General features: G+C 36.1%; 1 protein-coding gene across 1 annotated transcript in view; it reads right to left on the minus strand.

Annotated features, from left to right (window-relative positions):
- Positions 1 to 17,811, minus strand: part of hwt (SH2 domain-containing adapter heavyweight) — a 270,959-nt gene that overhangs the window by 238,219 nt on the left and 14,929 nt on the right. The window contains exon 2 of the mRNA XM_073979567.1: positions 13,718 to 14,113. Within this exon, the coding sequence (XP_073835668.1) occupies positions 13,718 to 14,113 (396 nt within the window). The remainder of the gene's footprint in view (positions 1 to 13,717; positions 14,114 to 17,811) is intronic.

Raw genomic sequence — 17,811 nt, forward strand, 5'->3', positions numbered from 1 at the left:
CAATCTCCAAAACATCTTTCAACATAATATTTATAGCTCGACTTAACCTTCAGAAACTGTTGCTGAAGCATCCTCGATCATAGTCAGGGGGTGGATTTAGGGGGCATTGTCTTCGCAAATATCGATCTACAGAATCCCCAATTATAGTTAGGGGGGGGGGGGTCGATTTACGTATCTCTCCTCACAATTAAAAAAATTAATAAAAAATATTCTTAAAGCACCCAGGGCTCTAGTGATACATTGGTCTCGGCAGATATCGATCTAAAGCATCCTCGACTATAATCAGGAGGATCGATTCACGTTGGTCGCCGCAGTTATCCTTGGACTTCGAAGTTATCGATCTATCTCCAAAATTCGCAATTAAAAAAAAATTATACGGATTTGCAATTATAGCTTTGCTTGATCTTTAAAAGTATACTAGTTCATAGTCCAGGGGTGATCGTGATACGTTGGGCGCCACAAATATCGAAAACGTTTCACAATCTCCAAAACATCTTTCGACATAATATAATATATAATATAGCTCGACTTAACCTTCAGAAACTGTTACTGAAGCATCCTCGATCATAGTCAGGGGGTGGATTTAGGGGACATTGTCTTCGCAGATATCGATCTACTGAATCCCCGATTATAGTTACGGGGGGGGGTCGATTTAGGTTGGGCACATCAGATACATATGTATCTCTCCTTACAATTGAAAAAATGAATAAAATTTTTCTTAAAGCTCCCAGGGCTCTAGTGATATATTGGTCTCGGCAGATATCGATCTAAAGCATCCTCGATTATAGTCAGGGTGGTCGATTTACGTTGGGCGTCACAGTTATCCTTGAGCTTCAAAGTTTCGACCATCTCCAAAATTCGCAATTAAAAAAAATAAAATAAATTTACAGTTATAGCTTTGCTGGATCTTTAAAAGTATACTAATTCATAGACCAGTGGGACTCGTGATACGTTGGGCGCCACAAATATCGAAAACGTTTCACAATCTCCAAAATATCTTTCAACTTAATATTTATAGCTCGGCTTAACCTTCAGAAACTGTTGCTAAAGCATCATCGCAACCTTGTCTTCGCACATATCGATCTAAAGAATCCACGATTATATTTAGGGGGGTCGATTTATGTTGGGCACATCAGATATGTATCTCCCCTCACAATTAAAAATAAATAAAAAATGTTCTTAAAGAATCCAGGGCCTTGTGATACGTTGGTCTCTGCAGATATACCTCTAAAGCATTCTTGATAATAGTCAGGGGGATCGGTTTACGTTGGGCGCCATAATCATCCTTGATTAATACTTGATTATGCCCTAGATGGCTTGTGATACGTTAGGCGTCGAAGTTATTAATTTATCACCAAAATTCGCAATTAAAACAATTATTCGGATTCACAGTTATAGCCCTACTGGATCTTCAAAAACTATTTCTACGGTATACCAATTCTGAGCTCACGCGGCTCGTGATACATTGGGCGCCACAAATATCGATATCGACACAAAAATTCACAATAGCTACAGATAAAACTCTTTAACAAATTCCAATAAGTAAGCACGGCGTTGAGTGCGGCCTGGCCGAACTTTTTATACCCTCCACCACGAACTCTATTGAAGTGAATAGGAACAATTATTTTAATTTGTTTATGAAAGTACTAAACTCTTCCTTTCATTCCAGGAGTAGTACACATATCCCAACTGATAATACACATTTCAAAACTGCTCATATGGGGCGTCATCATTATTCTTTCCAAAATATGGACCAATCTTTACAATTTTCCGAAATGAGCGAAATACATAAAATTGGGCAATACCGTCTAGACCTAAACTGGATATTCTGGATTTGGATAGATAAGGAGTATCGGGAGCACCATTCTGTGGAGGCTGCATAAAACGTTGAGCGAAGACTAAATACCAAATTTCAGTTATTCCGGCGGAATACCGGAAAATTTCAGGTGGAAAGGTCTACACCACCAGCGGAGACTAAATATTAAATTTCAACCGTTTCGAAGGGATATTGATGGCTTTAAAATAAGGAAAATCGGGAAGTACGCTTCTATGGGGGCTATTAGAAGACTTGGACTTTAATTCTCTTCTGCAATATTTTATACCAGACATATTGGTGATATATTGAGGCCATAACATTCAATATACTGAAAATCGGGAGGTACCGTTCTATGGGGGCGATCTGTGGACGTAGACCTATACCGACAAATTTCAGGTGGAAAGTTGTAAACCCCAAACTTTAATCTTCTAATAAATTTCAATATATAGGCCGCAACCTTCTAAATACCGAAAATCGGGAGGTACCGTGGGGACTATTTGAAGTCGTGGACCTATACCGACGAATTTCAGGTGGAAAGCTTCGTACTCCCAACAAAGATTAAATACCAAATTAAACCCATTTCGGTGGGATATTTATCAACATAGCGAAAATCGGGAGGTACATAGTTTTATGGCGGCTATATGAAGACCGACAAACTTCAGGTGGACATTTTTGCACCCTCAACGAAGACTAGATACCAAATTTGAGCCATTTCGGTGGGATATTGAGTCCTCAACCTTCAACATAACGAAAACCGAGAGATACAGTTCTATGTCTGTTGTATGAAGACGTTTACCTATACCGATAAATTTCAGGTGAAAATTTTTGCACCCTCAACGAAGACTAAATACCAAATTTGAGCCATTTCGATGGGATATTGAGGCCTCAACATTCAACATATCGAAAATCGAGAGATACAGTTCTATGCCAGCTATATGAAGACGTGAACCTAACCGATAAATTTTTAGGTGAAAAGTTTTGTACCACCAACGAAGACTAAATACCAAATTTCAGCCATTTCGGTGTTATAAAGAGGCTAAAACCTTCAAACTACCGAAAATTGGGATGTACCGTCCTATGGAGGGTATATCAAAACGTGAGCCTATATCGACAAATTTCTGAGATAAAGTTTTGTAGCCCCGAAAAAGACTAAATATCAAATTTCAGCCACTTTGGTGAAATAAAATACCGAACATCGGGAGCTACCGTTCTATGGGGCTATATCAAAACGTAGACCTGTGCTGACAAATTTCTGGGAGGAAGTTTTGTAGCCCAAAGGAGGACTAAATACCAAATTTCAGCCATTTTGGTAGGATAATATAGCAAAAACCTTCAAAATAACGAAAATCGGGAGATACCGTCCTATGGGGCTATATCAAAACTTGGACCTATATAAACAATTTTTGGTAGAAATGTTTTTTAGCCTCTGGAGACACAAAATATCAAACTACAACCAATTCGGAGGTCTTAAAAATTCCTTAAAACGACGACGCGACACTTTGTATGGAGGCTATACCAAAACGTGGACCTAGATAGCCCGTTTTCAATACCAAAAGTCCTTCGTACATACAAGAGATTTTATCAAAATTTCATCCACCTACTTCAATCCGTTCGGACGCTAGAGTGATTTTCACAGACGACGATATAGAATTGTACGCTGATCAAGAATATATATAGTTTGTAGGGTCTAAAATTTTTATTTCGAGTAGTTACAAACGGAATGACAACCTTAATATACCCCCCATAGTAAGGTAGAGGGTATGGAAACTTCCTTGAAATATGTTTGGCGCCGCTATGTTTATCTCACCTCTACCTTTAAAAACTAATCCCAAAGTATTTTCTTTTACGTATAAAAAAAAAATAACCCAGGGGCTAATTACACGTTATGTCCCACAAAAATCGACCTCTCCAACAAAAAATGTATTGTCTTCTTATAAGAATTCATAAAGCAACCTCGTGAAACGTTGGGCGCCACTTCAATCAATCTGGCCTAAATTTACAATCATAAGAAACAACTTAGAAAAGTAAAATTTAAACTCTGTTGGCTCTTCAGAAACTTTCCGTACGACTTTCTCGTTGGGTGCCACATATGTATATCAAGCTCACCCTAAAATGCACAATCTTAAAAAATCTTTAAAATCACATTTACAGCCCTGATGGATCTGCAGAAACTATTTTTAGAGTATTAAAGTGTTTTTGTGCCCGAAATACGTCAGGAGCTAAAAATATTAAAAGTCTTAAAATATGTTAGGTGCCACAATATTTATCTCATCCTAAAAATACATCTAAAGCTCACCTAGACCTACAAAAACTAATCCCAAAGAATTCTCTTTTATAATCCAGGGGCTCATCTCACGTTATGCGCCACAAAAATCAACCTCTCTCCATAATCTTATAAGAATTTCTAAAGAAACCTTTAAAAAAAAACTAGAAAAGCAAAATTTAAATTCTGAATCTTCAGAAACTTTCTCCAAGGCATTCTCGTAGGGCACCACATACACATATTACTATCAACCTAAAATCTAGAATCTTAAAAAGTCTATAAAATCACATTTACTGCTTTGATGGATCTGCAGAAACTATTAGTAGCGTAACAAGGTCTTTTGGGGTTCGAAATACGTTGGGCGCCACAAGTAGAAATCTCCCGTAAAATTCTAAATCTTAAAAAAAGTCTTTCAAATGCAAATTTATAACACTGTTGGATCCTCAAAAAGTTTTCCTAAGGCATCCTCGATTATACCACAAGAGACGATGGTGACATATTGGGCGCCATCCCGCATCAAAATGTTCAATCTTTTGCAAATTCATCTCAGATAAATTCTTGAAACAACCTTAAACTATTCGCAAGTCAAAGCCGATTGTTGTCAAGGGACTAGCGATATGTTGGGCGCCAAAATATCTAGTTATTTTCAAATCTTTCCAATACCTTACACATTATCGATCTGCTTATTCTTCAAAATGTATTCACTAGACATCCACAATAACCCACATGCCAGTTCATAGAAACCCCCATATTTTGTGTGTAACAACAACAAAAAACAAATTCTGATCCTATAGAAATCTTTAGTTGAGGTTTTTTGTTTATTTTAGGGAGTGTGCGATTCAGTTGGTTGCCTAGCTCGGCTGGCATTCCCCCCTGAATTTTGAACAACAATATTTTTCTATTAGTTTTATTTTATTTTTCATAATTTCCAAACACTCCCCGCCCTGTTAGTTTAGAAAACAAACGTGTTGAGCATACCTAGGCAAGTTTACAAGCAGGATATTTAGAAGTCACGTAGCATAGATGAGGGCAGGGGCAGAAGAGAGCAACTATAAATGTTTACATTTAAGACGACATTTCGTCTATGTTGTGTGTGAGTGCAGAAAGTGGAACAGAACACACAACACATGTGTTGCTGACTACTGGTGATAAGCTTGGGGTTGGTTGGAAAGCTATTAAAGGTAAGGATAAAAAAACACGCATTCAGTTTTCGTCTTCTGCTTGATTTCTTGCTTTGTTTATTTCATGAGTTAAGGTGTAGGAATTTCTATAGAAATTTAGATAAAAACGAGGCAGGCTCTCAAAACAAAAACTCGGCCAACCATAATAAATGAATGCTGCCCGGCCATAGTTAAGTTACCACACCATCATCTAAAGTGAAGATCTTATCTCCTAGTGGTTAGAGGCAGATATTTAGCAGATACTGCAGTTGATGGTATTGTATCAGTTACTGACTATGCGAAAAAAGGCCTTTCATTCATGTTCTACACCCACCACACAACACTTGACTTGTGAATGCAATTCAGAGTACACAGCCTGTTTGGTCATTTGTTTTGAGCTATGAATGGCAACATTGTAACAAATTAAGAAGCAAAAAATAGTAACTCAGAATAGGTCTAGATTTTTGTGCTGTAGTTACTAGAACAAACAAAAAAAACCTGGCCACTTGAGTTTAAAACAGTATTTAGGCCACAAAAGCACTTGAAACTCTTACTGGTTGGTTGTGGAATGTGGCAGCACAACAGCTATCAGCTGTTCTCCCACAAAAAAACTCGTTTTTAGGGTCCTTTGGCCTCATTGACTTGGCTAGCAGTGAAAGCGAAACAAGAACTCTTCAGAATGCACCTTTTGTTTTGAAACGTGCGAAGGATATTTACACAATACCCCATTAACCTGACGACGATAGCGACAGCGACAACGCAGCATCAAAGGCATTTCACTGCGAAACCTTTGACACTTGGTGGGCATAAAAAAAACTACAAAACACTTGAAAATGAAAACGAAAAGAAGAATAGAACAAATCCAATGCAAGATATGGAAAAATGGGGATATACAAATGAATACCTTGGCTTTCCTAGCCTTAGTTTTTGTTCCGAGGCAAAAGCAATACAAGAAACACAGGAAACACATCAGCAGCTTTACGTTGTATATGAACATCATCTACATGGACTACAATGAAACAACAACAGCAACAATGAAATGAAAATATCAACAGGAAAAACCACAATCTCCCTTAGAAAAGAAGAGGGAAAACGCAAAGCAAACAAACATTGCTCATCATCTGCAGCATCAGTGGTGCCTTCATTATTATCTCAGAGGCAGATAAAGTCGTCGCCATCACATTAAGAAAGAAAAACAGGTTGCAACGAAGTTTATTTGAGGTACATGATTGAGATAGCTAAGATATTGAGGCATTCTCAATACAAACTAGCTTAAAACTTTTGACCATATTATAAAGAAAAACTACTTCAACGTCATCTATATTTCATACTTAGATTTATTGGGTCTATTGTTTGGTAAGGGTAAATTGGACAGCATACTTTTTGGCGGAGTATTTAAAATTCACTTACTGGATTACTACTTATTTTTAGAAGAGATAAAATAAGGCGGAATTTTGAAAAATCAAAAGTGTTCTATGAGGAGACTGAAAGAAACTAAGAAGATATTTTATAGGAAAAAAAATTATAGAATCAGAGGCCAGAAGTTATTCTCGCAGAAAGCCGTGTTTTAGAAAAGATTTAAAATTCTAAAAAAAACGTAGGAGAATACTGGAAGGTCGTCAATGATAAAACCAGAAGGTATATTATGGAATGTTGAAAAATTATATGGAGGGAATTAGATGAGAAGATCGTAAGATATCCTACGGGTAGATGGACTTTGGAAAGTTTTTCCTAATGGGACGAAGGCTAATGAGATTTATGAACCAACAGAATCTTCTATAAAAATCTTTTAATGAAAAAAAGATAATGGATCAAAACTTCGACGGCTCTTCGGAGAGGATAGAGTTTGATAGGGAACCCGAAAGCTTTTTATAAGGGAGAACAGAGAGTAGTTTCTACTTAAAAAGAACTTCGGCTACTTTTTTTAACAAAAGGATTCGAATGGAACAACTATAGAAAATAAAGAATGCAAAGGCTTCTCTACGAGAATATGTTCATGGAGAACCTAAAGACATTGCTCTAAGTGTGCAGCATATATTCTACAGGGAGAGCAGTTCCTACTTAACACAGGAAGGTAATGTGTGATGAGATCTTCTATGAGATGAAACAAACCAGGGACCCATGTTCTCAAAAACTCAATAGGATTTTCTACTATAAGTAGAATTTTTAATGGAAGAGCGTTACCTTAAACATGAAAAGTTTCTACTTACAAAACCGGAAGGACATCTATAATGAAGTAAAAGGTATTTTGTTTAATATAAAATATTTCAGAAGACTTCTTTGGAATACAAAACCCCATAAAAGGTCTTCCAGGTCTCATAAGAGGCCCTCTGTTGAATATGAAACATAATAGATGATATCCTATTGAATGGGAGGTTTCAAAAAAGATCTTATATGAAATAGTCGACCTAAAAATAAATATTCTATGGAATAGTAAACCTCATGAGAACCTCTATTGAATAGAATACCTCATTGAAAAACCTATGTTAGGAGAACACAACTTGTTGGCCAAAATTCAGTTTATTTGGTCTAAAAATTTGGACAAAATCCTCAAAATACGAAATATTCGGAGGTACTGTTATATGGAGGCAATATCAAAACGTAGACCTATGTCCACAATTTTTGATGGAGAATGTTTGTGTCCACCAAATTGCACCTAATTTGGGCGGAAAATTTTGCTTAAACCCCCCAAAATACTGAAAATCGGGAGGTGCCTAAGAAGGGGCATATACTCAAACGTGGACCTATGTCCTCAATTTTAGTGGAAAAATTTAGTGACCACTAGAAACACTATGTAACAAATTGCAACTAATTTGGAAAGGGTGGATTAAATCCTCAAAATACCGAATATCAGGAGATACCGTTATATGGTATATATATTTAGTCCATTATTACCCACGAACACATACTGAGTTTGTGCAAAATTTATTTAGTTATTAATTTTGCGCCACTAGATCAGTGATTTCGACCACTGTGCGCTGGTTTGAATCGATGTATGTCAGCTCGCATTGTCGTGATGCAGAATGATTCGTCTTCTCTTGTCCATTTTTCGAATTTCTCAGGAGACTTCCGGCAAACAAATTGTAGTGTACCACTCAGAATTAACCGTCCTACATTTCTCAAGCCGTATAGTCGCAACACGGTCAGTTTTGCCGAAGAAACAGGCGACCATTTGCTTCGAAGTGCTTCTTACATGAACAACTTTCGTTGGATTTGGTTCGCTTTCAAAGACCCCCAATGCCGTTTGCTGTTTGGTTTTGGGCTCCTAAGCATAGATCCAAGATTTGTCGTCTGTGACCATCATATAAAAGTCGTTTGAAGCACCACCATCGTTTTTGTTCACAATTTCTTTGCACCAAAATTTGCCGGATCTTACTTCTTCTTCTTTATTTGCAAATTCGTTTTCCGAATATTAGCGACCAAATACAATTTAGTTACATTTCAAAATTGTACATAATTTGATTTCATAAATTATTTATTAAATCCGCAAATCCTTCTCTGTGTCTGGCCATGCTGAATAAGTTTGTCTCATCTCGAATACCAGTCCATTCTTTGATGTTATCAAGCCATGTTAATTCCTTCCTTCCTCTAATCGGGTTTCCTTCAATTTTTATGCGGGTTATGTTTTCCGGATCTTACGATTTATAGCAAAATTGGTGAAAGATATATACGGAAGCTATATCCAAATTTGTACCGATTTTTGCGAAATCAAATCAAAATCGGTGAAAGTGAACAGGGTCTGAGGAAACATCTCATGATAAATTTGAAGGTTATTCATCAAAAATTGAGCGATTTATAGCAAATCGGGAAAAGATATATATGGGGGCTATATCCAAATCTGAACTATTTTAGTGAAAATACCTGTAGCTATTCAGGAGCCTAAGAAAATAACACATATTAAATTTGAAGACTATTCGATCAAAATTTAACGAGTTGTAGCAACATCGGGAAAAGATATATATGGGGACTATATAAAACTCTCAACCGATATGGACCAAAGTCGATATGCCCTCATAAGTACTTGTGCAAAAATTCATCACCCTAGGTCAACGCCTTCTACTGTTGTCCACTTTTGTATGGAAGCGGTAACACTGTGCAACGCCCGGTTTTTTGGCGACCCTACGACCTTTGTTTTTGGCGAGTGTCGGCCACGATTGAATTCATTAAACCCGTTTCTCATCGTGCTATAGGATGGTCCTTTATGGATATACAAACATTTAATTTGATCAATGTACTCTTGCCGCGATTATCGACGTCGAAAGTTGTGAAAAATGAAAAATGCTTTGAAAGTAACTTCAATTTTTTCAATTGCAAGTCCCAGTTCGAAAAAAATCAAGTTTTGACTATATTATGTATACACAACTGTCTGTAAATTACTTGCATATGTACTCATCGAGTTAGATCAAAAACTTTCAAAAAAAATTCTAATGGCGCCTGGCAAATAGTTTTCGTGCAGAATTCCTCATAAGTGACCTTTATTAAATAGGATACCTGGAAGTATGTCTGATATGAAAGTGAAGACGCTTTCATAGTTGCTTCAATGGTAACAAACTTCATAGGAGATCTGTTATTGAATATAAGTTCTTAACAGAAGTGCAATTGAATAAGAGACCTTTATTCATTAATAAGACGGAAATGTAAGAGCATCAGCGTAGCCAGGGGATGGGCCCAGAGGACCCGTGATACTTTTGTATACTCTTTTGAAATATTTTATTCCCAAAAGTTGACATTATGATCATTTGGCCCATCGAAATGGTGTCCAGCTGTATTTCTGGCTACGTCCCTGGTATGAAGTCTTCTATAAATCAGGAAACCTCAAACATAGTCTTCTATTAAATGGGAAAATGCATAAGAAATTTTCCCAGTAATATTAAATTTCCCAAGAAGTTTGCCATTGGAAAAAAACTCTTCTGAGCATTTCTTTAAAATAAACACCTATTACTACTATTCTTTAGAATAAAAAATCGCATAAAAGGCTTTCTATTGAATAGGAGGCCTCACCAAAGTTCGGATATTAAAGACAAGAACTCATAAGAGATCTATTGAATGTCAATACCTCATAAGAGGCTGGCTACGTCGGCAGATCTCATATCATAAGAGGTTTATTCAATACCGGAATACCGTCTAATGAGTTGATGGCCTTATAAGAGGCCTTCCAAAGACTATGTAATCTCACAAGACACCTCCTATGAAAGTAGATTTCTATAGTTTTCTATTAAATGGGAAAATACATAAGAAATTGTCCAGTAATACTGAATTTTCCAAGAGGTCCGCCATTGGATAAAATGACCCAAAAGAGTTTTTTTAAAGAAACCCCAATTAGGAGTCTTCTATTGTATAAAATATATCATAAAAGACTTTCTATTGAATAGGAGGCCTCACCAGAGTTCAGTCAATTTTATCAGAGCAGGTGTAGCTGTCATCATTAGAGTATTTAGGACCATGCCAAAACCATTGACGTTAGGACTCGTATGTCAGATATATATTCACTGGACAATAGCCGCAGACTATCCCCGCATTTTCACATACAATATCAGGAACCTATAACTTATCCTGATGACGATATTTTAGTTTATAGTACTAAAATGCGTAATTTTTCAAAGTCCGACCTGGGTAATCAGTATTTTCCCTATATATATTCACCATAGATATTTCAAAAACAGTTTGGATCGAGCACACATAACCTTCTGAAAGAATTTATTATCAAAAAACTTCAATAAAATATATTTTGTGACCGCAGATAACAAAATAAAAACGATAGAATATGTTCCTAAATCATATATAAAAAGCGAAAGCTTCTGGAGATGTTAAATATTATTGCTACAAATTTCTTTTGTTCAGAGACTAATAATAAAATTTGATTTGAAATATTTCCTCTTCTGACACAACCCCCAAAAAGTGAGGTATTTTAGGAGATTTTGACTCAATATGGAATAAATTTTAATTAAAGAGTCTAAAAGTTTAACAAGTAATTTCTACCTATAATATTTAATTTTGCAACGTCATTTTCTTACCAAAGTGTTTTACTCAGATATATAGTTTGTTCTAGGACTTGCAATGAAATTTTGTGTAGAATATTTCTTCTTTTAGCACCTTTCGTCTAGAACTAAATTTCATGTTACTTTAATGCATCAACTCGAAAAAAGAACAAAACAAATTTGTTCAATAAAAAAATTTAGGTGTTTCGTTGGCAAATTTGATGTATATACTTTCTTGATATATATTGCAAATACATACATATTTCATTTATTCGGCGACTTATATTGAAATTTGATGGAGATTTTTTTTGTCTTTGACGTCTTCTATCTAGAATGAAGTTTTGTGGGACAAAACTTAATAAACTCAGATAAAGTACAACATTAACCCTAAAACGAGATTTTACTTTTCGCAGATTCCTGACGTTTAGGTACGATTTAGAACTTCGGTGTATTCGGGGACCTATAGTAAAATTTTATGACAAATAATTTTGTAAAATATTTTGATCTGAAACGATCACATTTTAAAGGAGTTTTTAAACGTTTTTGAAAAAAGGGACCAAAAAGACCCCTTTAGTGACTCGCATGAGGGTTAATTTTTTCATAAAAAGATACCCGGCATTGTTTTCAGCAATATTGCCAAAGCCACTTTATACCTAAAATGCAAGGATTCCAAGGAATCTGATGTCGAATATTTCAGAACCTGTAGAAATGGGCGGAACTTGCCACGCCTATTTAGGTCACTTCCCGACGTAAAGTTTCAAAACGCCGATACACATGTCTTCTTTTTTTCGGTCCTCTTTCATAAACTGGTCGAATTATCTTGTAATTATTTTTTGTGTTGTACAGTGTAATATAATAAATGGTCCTCCATTGGTTGAGATACACCAAAAGAGTTTTTCCTGAAAAGAAGCACCATTTGGAGTCTTTTGAATATAATACCTCATAACAAATTTTCTGTTGATTATCAGTCCTCACTAGAGTTCGTGCGAAGAGTTTTTCCTGAAAAGAAGCCGCGATTGGGAGTCTTTTGAATATAATACCGCATAAAAGTTGTTCTATTGAATATAATGCGTCACTAGAGTTCGGATATTGAAGAGAAGGCCTAATAAGAGATCTGTTGAATGGGAAGACCTCATAAGCCAACAGATCTCATATCTGAGGTTTATTCAGAGGTCTTCTACAGAATGAAATACCGTCTAAAAATGGCCACATAGCTCCCTTCCAAAAATTATGTGATAAGAAAACTCTCTCTAGAAAACTATAAGTTCTGAGGCGGTCTTCTAAAATATCCTCAATATAGTTGGACTCTTCGTTGAAAGTCTTTTATAGTAGACCTAGCTTATACCAGCTCTCCAATAACAAACATGACAAGTTCTTCTTCATAGCCACGAACATGTCATAAATTTGTTTTTACAAATTCGAAAAAATAAGCATTAGATAAAATAACAATCATTTGATAAAAGACCTCTAAAAGAGTTTTTCTTGAAAAGAAGCCCCCATTAGGGGAGACTATTGAATATAGAATGTACATAATAAAACGTTTTATTTAGCATAGAAGGCTTCACCAGAGATCGGATATTAAAGAGGAGACTTCATAAGAGGTCTATTGAATGGGAGCACCTCATAAGTCGGCAGATCTGATATAATAAGAGGTTTATGTTTATGCTATGGTCTTCCACAGATGCCTTCTATAAAAAGAAGACTTATAAAACAAATTATCTCTCTAATAATATATGAGTTCTGAATAAAAAATCGGTAATCTCTTAAAATATCCTCAATGTAGTTGGACTCTTCGTTAAAAGTCTTTTATAGCTCTTCTTAAGCAAACAAGATGTCATAAAACTTCCTCTATAGATTTGAAAATTTCCGAAAAGGATTTCAATATAATATCTGCCCTTATAAAAGACCCTATATAAAATGGAAGACCACATAATAGGCATTCTATAGTGTTTTTTTTATTATAAAAGTTCTTTTATAGAACTAAAGATCTCACACAAAGTCTTGGGTAGTGAATGTGATTTCTAGAAAGGACTTCTGAAGAATAGGAGACCTCTTAAGTGCTCTAACCTGACATTCAACACTTATTTGTAAAAACCAAGGTCTCTTAACGATTTCGTTGCATGTCTCACGTAGCACCGCATATTTCCTAGGCTCTATAAAAGAGGATTGGCTAGATTTTATTGATTTACAAACCCTCATGGATATATCATTCCATCCCTGAAGAAGTCATATTGAATTATCTTTTAGAACTTAATCTATCATAAGAATTTTGTCAAACTGAGTATACCCTTCCACCACAGTGTAGGGTATAAAAAGGAAGTAAAAAGTAAAAGCATAAAGAAAAATTACAAAAAAAGAAAGAATCCTCCACAATCAACCACAAACTAAGAACACAATACAACAACAGCAACAAATCCTACAACATTTTCTGATAAATAAAATCCCTTTCAGTGTTTTTCTATTTCGGGTTTTCTTTTTGTTTTCACATCCTTTAACTTACCCGCAGGGTTTGCAATGAGTCATCTGAAGATCCCAATTCAAATGGAAATTGAACATTCGCAATTTGGCCACAGCTCGTTGACGCAACGAAATATCCGGTGCTTGTGGCGCCGATGTTGATGTAACAGCCACTGTACCGGATCCTGGACCTACAGATGTCTCCGTTAGAGGAGTTCTAGTCGTTGTACCAACACCACCACCCACACCGCCAGCGGCATTACCTGTCGTCGTTGTATTATTGCTGGCCATTGTATCGTGTTGTCCTCCTGCCTTATTGGGATACATTAAAACAGTACCCAGTGGTGCTGAACTGGCCATAACACGAGCTGTACGATGTGTTCGATGATAGCGGCTGGTTTCATGCGATTCGTTGATTGTATAAAAGCCACCGGAAGAACTGCAAAAAACAGACAAGAAAAACATAAAACGAATGAATAAATGTAATTTGGAAGTTATCACCTCGTTGTTATTTTTCCAAGCTGCTCTGGAGGCTCTCTAGGGAGCTCTTAATAATGGGTTTTTATTTTATTTTTCATCGCAACACACAAAATACAAAATTATGGTATTTTTCTTTATGAATTATCACCTGTTTGAATTTATTTATGTAAATGTGATGTTCGTGTTGTTCGGGTCATGCCAAACAACACAGAACAACTTAAGGTAAGCGCTACATACCTACCTGTTCACATTGCTAAAGTTACTAAGGCAATTTAAAAAATTCACTTATCCAAGAAGAGTTGTAGAAGAAAAGTAATAAAGATGTGAAGGACACACTCATGTGGGTTGGGAAACTAAGTAAGGAAATGCAAATTGCTGCACTAATGTTAAAACGAGAAACGGTTTCGGCAACTGATGGATTGTTCAACTTTCATCTCTGAATAACCCGATACCCATAAAGGTGGATCTTAAATATAGGTGAGGTGTATACTTTTAGGCGAAAATTGTGTTCATCACATCGTTGGTATTCTATGTAAAGAAATGCAAATTGCTGCTAACGAGTAATGGTTTCAGTTACTAGAGTATTGTACAATTTCCACCTCAAAGTATCTCGATACCCATAAAGGTTGATCTAAAACATAGGTGTAATGCATACTTTTAGGCGAAATTTTAACAATTCCCAGAATTGTGTTCATCACATCATTGGTGTTCTATAATCTTTATTTTATTTTTCCTCCTCTCTCTCCCTTCTTTTCACTACTGTAAATAATTCTTGTGAACTTTAAAGGTTGATCTAAAATATAGGTGAGGTGCATACTATTAGGCGAAAATTTAATTATTCCCAGAATTGTGTTCATCACATCGTTGGTATTCTAAGTTAGGAAATGCAAATTGCTGCTAACGAGGAATGGTTTCGGTCACCAGAGTATTGTACAATTTCCACTTCTAAGTATCTTGATATCCATAAAGTTTTATCTGAAACATAGGTGTAATGCACACTTTTAGGCGAAATTTTAACAATTCCCAGAATTGTGTTCATCAAGTCATTGGTGTTCTATATTCTTTGTTTTATGTTTCCTCCTCTCTCTCCCTTCTTTTCACTACTGTAAATAATTCTTGTGAACTTTAAAGGTTGATCTAAAATATAGGTGAGGTGCATACTTTTAGGCGAAAATTTAATAATTCCCAGAATTGTGTTCATCACATCGTTGGTATTCTAAGTAAGAAAATGTAAATTGCTGCAAACGAGGAATGTTTTCAGCAACTGGTGGATTGTTCAACTTCCATCTCTGAATAACCCGATACCCATAAAGGTTGATTTAAAACATAGGTGTGATGCATACTTTTAGGCGAAATTTTAACAATTCCCAGAATTGTGTTCATCACATCGTTGGTGTTCTATATTCTTTGTTTTATTTCTCCTTCTCTCACTCCCTTCTTTTCACTACTGTAAATAATTCTTGTGAACTTTAAAGGTTGATCTAAAATATAGGCGAGGTGCATACTTTTAGGCGAAAATGTAATAATTCCCAGAATTCTGTTCATCACATAGTTGGGATTCTAAGTAAGGAAATACAAATTGCTGCAAACGAGGAAAGGTTTCAGTCACTAGAGTATTGTACAATTTCCACCTCTAAGTATCTCGATACACATAAAGGTTGATCTAAAACATAGGTGTGATGCATACTTTTAGGCGAAATTTTAACAATTCCCAGAATTATGTTCATCACGACACTGGTGTTCTATATTCTTTGTTTTATTTTTCCTCCTCTCTCTCTCACCTTTCCCTACTGTAAGTCATTTTTGCGAACTTTAACCAGGATACCATGTAAACTTTTGCAATTTTATACGGCGCTTGTTATGCAGCACCAACAAATCCTCCATAATCCTCTCCTCCATTTGCCAAAAGAGTACTTGAATTCAAACGTGTGGGTAATTATTCATGTGTTGACGTTTAAAACGTTACTCCCTGGCAGTAAATCAATTTCCATCCTGTTGGTGTTGTTGTTGTTTGGTGGAATTTGTACGTGGGTGGAGGGGGAAGGAGAAAGATAACACGAAAAGAAGGATATGAGAAACAGGAACAAGAAGAGCAAAAAACAACTCCAATGGAATTCTTGATATTTGAAGTTGTTGTTTTTTGGAGTTCTTTTATGCCAGTGCAAAAACATACATAGGTTAAATCTATGACTTGTACTCTGCTCGTGAACTAAGGTTAATAAATCATATTAGCTGAGGGTAGAAATCAGAGAAAAAAACTTCGACCATAACATTTAGTGGAGAGGGGTGCGAAGGGTTTTCTCTTTGATTTGGCAAGCGACGTTTAAATAATTGTCATGTTTCAAGGAATCAAGGTTCATAACTGGGTTACCTAGGTTTTTTACGCTTCACTGCAGTTTAGAGAAACATAAACAAAACGTTGAAAAAGTTTTTTTCTATGTTTCATACGAAGTCTAAACATGACAATCTAGATAAATAAGCACGCAATATTTCTTACCAAAAAGGCGAATTTCATGGTCTATTGGTTACTGAATATTTTTTATGCTTAAAAATGCAAAGTTTATAGGAATCATGGACCTTGGAAATTTATTTTCAAAAATTCATAATCGAATTAGGAAAATTATTTTTACAAGGCCATCGTTTAATGGGTTCAGAGTCACTGAAAATTTGTTCTTAAAATTATCCTTTACAAATATTGAAAAATTATTCTAAAGAATACATGTTTGGGATCATAAGTCCTCAAAATATATTGTTTGGGAAACCTTCTAAAAGTCCTTTTATATAACTGAACATCTCACAAAACCTTCAGTTATGCATGTGATTTTTTGGAAGGTCTTCTAAAGAATAGACCATGAACATTTTTCCTAAATCTCAACATTTTTGAGATCGTGGCCCTCCAAAAAAGTTCTTAGAATAGAAGACTTCCCAGAGAGGTTTTTATACAATAGAAGTCCTCCTGGGAGGTTTTTATAGAATGTGAAACCTCCTTCAAGGCATCTATACAATAGAAGGCCTACCCGGGAGGCTAATCTAATATACACGACATATTTAAGATGCTTCTTTGCCCTGAGTGGCTTCAATAGATTGGAAGACCTCCCTGGGAAGCTTCTACAGAATAAAACACCTGTCAGGGAGCCTTATATACATTAGACGACCTCCAGGGAGACTTGTCTACAATACAAGACCTCCGCAAGTGGTTTTTTTCAAGAGAAGACCTCCCTGGGAGGCTTCTAGAGAATAGAAGACCTCATTGGATGGTTTCTATAGAATGGAAGACCTCCCCGGGTAGCTTATCTACAACACAAGACCTACGTAAGAAGCTTATTTGCAAATGAATACCTCCCTGGGAGGCTTCTATAGAATAGAAGACCTCACTAGGAGGCTTCTATAGAATAGAAGACCTCTCTAGGAGACTTCTATAGAATAGCAGACCTCCCTGGGAGGCTTCTATAGAATAGAAGACCTCCCTAGGGGGCTTCTATAGAAAAGAAGACTTCCCTGGGAGGCCTCTATAGAAAAGAAGACCGCCCTGGGAGGCTTCTATAGAAAAGAAGACCCCCTGGGAGGCTTCTATAGAATAGAAGACCTTCCTGGGAGGCTTCTATAGAATAGAAGACCTTCCTGGGAGGCTTCTATAGAATAGAAGACCTCCCTAGG

The sequence above is a fragment of the Musca autumnalis genome, unplaced genomic scaffold (genome assembly GCF_047663935.1).
Source record: "Musca autumnalis isolate F117 unplaced genomic scaffold, ASM4766393v1 scaffold_3, whole genome shotgun sequence".
Classification (NCBI taxonomy): domain Eukaryota; kingdom Metazoa; phylum Arthropoda; class Insecta; order Diptera; family Muscidae; genus Musca; species Musca autumnalis.